This window comes from Nematolebias whitei, chromosome 1, assembly GCF_014905685.2.
Source record: "Nematolebias whitei isolate Nwh7 chromosome 1, NemWhi1, whole genome shotgun sequence".
NCBI lineage: Eukaryota > Metazoa > Chordata > Actinopteri > Cyprinodontiformes > Rivulidae > Nematolebias > Nematolebias whitei.
Genome location: NC_056498.1, coordinates 40,282,969 through 40,286,186, shown reverse-complemented (window position 1 = coordinate 40,286,186; position 3,218 = coordinate 40,282,969). Strand labels below are relative to the sequence as shown.

At 38.5% G+C, this 3,218-nt stretch overlaps 1 protein-coding gene across 1 annotated transcript in view; it reads left to right on the top strand.

The window, feature by feature from the left end:
- The window catches only part of cnpy3 (canopy FGF signaling regulator 3), a 12,495-nt gene extending 11,201 nt beyond the window's left edge, over window positions 1-1,294 (top strand). The window contains exon 6 of the mRNA XM_037680409.1: window positions 673-1,294. Coding sequence (XP_037536337.1) covers window positions 673-950 — 278 coding nt within the window. The 3' untranslated portion in view covers window positions 951-1,294. The remainder of the gene's footprint in view (window positions 1-672) is intronic.
- Window positions 1,295-3,218: the final 1,924 nt, after the last annotated feature.

The following is a 3,218-nucleotide window of genomic DNA, read 5'->3' as shown; positions in this document are numbered from 1 at the left end:
GTACACACACATATACAGGACGTACACACACATATACAGGAAGTACACACAGATATACAGGAAGTACACACAGATATACAGGAGGTACACATACAGGAAGTACACACAGATATACAGGAAGTACACACACATATACAGGACGTACACACACATATACAGGAAGTACACACACATATACAGGAAGTACACACATATACAGGACGTACACACACATATACAGGAAGTACACACACATATACAGGAAGTACACACATATACAGGACGTACACACACATATACAGGAAGTACACACACATATACAGGAAGTACACACATATACAGGATGTACACACCAGTCATGAGAATCTGCCATAGGTCATCTGTGAAGCTTGTTTTTATAACCTTCTCAGCTCCAAGCTCACAGACTTGAAGGTGACCTTGGAGAACCAGCTGTGCCAAATCAGCTCCTCATCCAGCGCTCCCTGCTAACTCAAACATATGGTTCATGGGCGGTTAATGTTCTCAGACATAGTAGTTAAAAACATCCATAAACTCTGACCAAAACTTCCCAAACACATTGAAGTAAATAAGTTGTAAAGTGTGAGACTGCTGAGTTGACTCCATGTTTTCTGGTCTCATAACGAGCAGTTGTCTCTAAATGTTTGAAACCTCTGCCCTCGTTTCTCCGCCCAGCCTGTCTGCAAGAAGACTGGACCGCAAAGAAGAAGGGAGACCCGGCAGCGATCGCAGAGAACACAAAGAAGAAGAAGAAGAAGAAAAAGAAGAAGGGGGAGGAAGGAGAGGAGGGGGGCGGCAGCTCGGACAACGAGAAGGTGACCAAGAAGAAGAAGAAGAAGGAGAAGAAGAAGAAAAAGGGGAGGTCTCCGGTGGAGAAGATGGACGGAGGCGTGACGTCGGACGAGGAGATCCAGCAACAGGAGCCTCTTTCTGGGCAGAAAATGGAGCTGTGAGTCCTGGTCCTGGTCCCGGTCTGGACCTGCTCACTAAATAACTCGTTAGTTTTTTACGTCTGCGTCGATGATCAGAAATCAGCCGAAACGTTTCAGATGTTTTCAGGACCTCACGTTTAACGACTCTGTACAAAATGGCTTCATACTAACTCTGCTTCGTTTCAGTTTAATTTCTTGGATTTTTTCTTTAAGGTTTTGCTTTTATTCTGTGATAACATCCATCATTTAATTCCACTTCATTATTAGACAGACATCCCTCAATTTCAGGACATTTTTAGAATATGAATGTAATATTTTTTTAAACTAGACTAAAGACATCAGATCAAGCTTTGAGTGATTCCATCTAGACCTGTCGCAATAAACAATAAATCAATTAATCGCATGATAAATGAAAATTATCGACCACATTTTCATTTATCAGCTTTATTGTTTCTTCATGTCTCTCTCTTTCTACTGAAGACACTGGACGACAAAAGGCTCGACTCCGGTGCTCCTTGCTGACCCCTCCCTTTCTCTTTTCTTTTTAAAATCGCGTTTTTGGATCGTTAAAAGCAGCTAAGCTGAGAAGCTAAGCTAACAGGCTGACTTCGGGGAAAAACCTCCCGTCTTGTCAAAACTCAAAAATTCACGGTTGAAACCCGTGCCTTTGTGTTAAAAGTTGTTTTTCTCTGCAAAAAGAAGCGGAGAACTTGTTTACTGATTTTTAATTTTTTTTTTATTAAAAGCTTTTGTGTGAAAAATGCTATGCTAAAGATCTTAAACCATATCAAGCGTCCACCATTTTGAGAAACAAATAAAGGAAGAAGAGATGGCCCATGTCACGTCAAGGGGCCTCCTTCCCATTTTTCTTAAAAAAGAGACGCTGCTCGCTCCCTCACTATCCATCTTTCTGTTCAGAGTGTCTTATACTTCCATCTGGTGGTCAAAAAATGTACTAAAAATAAAATGAACCAACATTTCTTAAATTTGACAATAATTACTAATTATTGTCAAATTTCAAACAATATTATCGTTTATCGCAATAATTTCTGAGACAATTATTCGCCCAGAAAAATCTGTTATCGTGACAGGCCTAATTCCATCAATATTTTTACCCCAACATTATAATTTAGGAACTAAGCTGCCGTTAGCGGTAAATAAAAAAGGGATTAAGTGGATTTTATGCTTCTGACTGTTTGTGCTGCATACTAATCTACGGAGTGAACACCTCTGCAGGTGCAACGGTTCTTATGATTATCAAGGAGATTCATTTGTTTGTGTTTATTTTAAGGGAGGCTTTCATTCTGAATCTTATCAGAATGTGTCTTTTAAAAAGCTGCTTGTGGAGTGAAATCTGAGGCTTGACGTGGATCAGTTTTAGGTCCGACCTTATCATACAGTGACGCGTTACTTTTTATTTTATTTGAATCATTGTTTAAATACCTGTTAGCTGTTCCAATGATGTTAACTGATGCTCTCCTTTAACGAGGCCTAAAACGTGAAATAATTTGTGTTTCTGTTTAATGCGGCCCTCATTTGTTTATGTATGTGTGTGTGTGCGTGTGCGTGCTTCAACCTCCTCGGCTACAGATGAGCGTCCGACTGTTTGATTTTAGCATTTTTTTGGTGTGTACTTTTACACAAGTTTTAATTTGAATTAAAATGATGACTTTGCTGTATTAGATTTGGAACTTTTTGGACATTGTGTGAAGAGACATGAGTGTTTTAATAAAGTCGATCAGAAAACATCAATTGTCTTTAGTTCTATTTATTAATTTAGTGATTTCGTCAGTTTACAGAACTCAATTTGTTTCACTCCAACATTTTATTTTTTTAATAGTGTGATGTGTACTTTTAATCACTACATGGGGACAGATGTTCTGTTTCAGTAAAATATTCAGTTCGAACTAAAATATATGGCAACATTTTAATATTTTCAACCATTGCAGTGCTGTGCAAAAGTTTTCAGCCATCACTGTTTTTATTATTTGCTTCCACAGGGCCAACCTTTATCTGTTAAAATAGGCTTAACATTAGCTCTTTGGGCTTTCTGAAGGTTTTTCAACACCTTTTTTGGACATTAAACTGTAGTGAACTAAGCCTCAGGTCAAATCCTGACCTTGAGGGCCTTCCTGGGACAAGAACTGTATTTCATTGATTTGAGTCCAGAAACACAAAATCAAGTCCATCCAGAGACTTTCTAAGTGTCCTGCACTGATCAATTGAAAGAACACTCTCTTTTTCTATTATTACTATCTTACAAATTTCTTGATAATCAAAGTGCGTTTA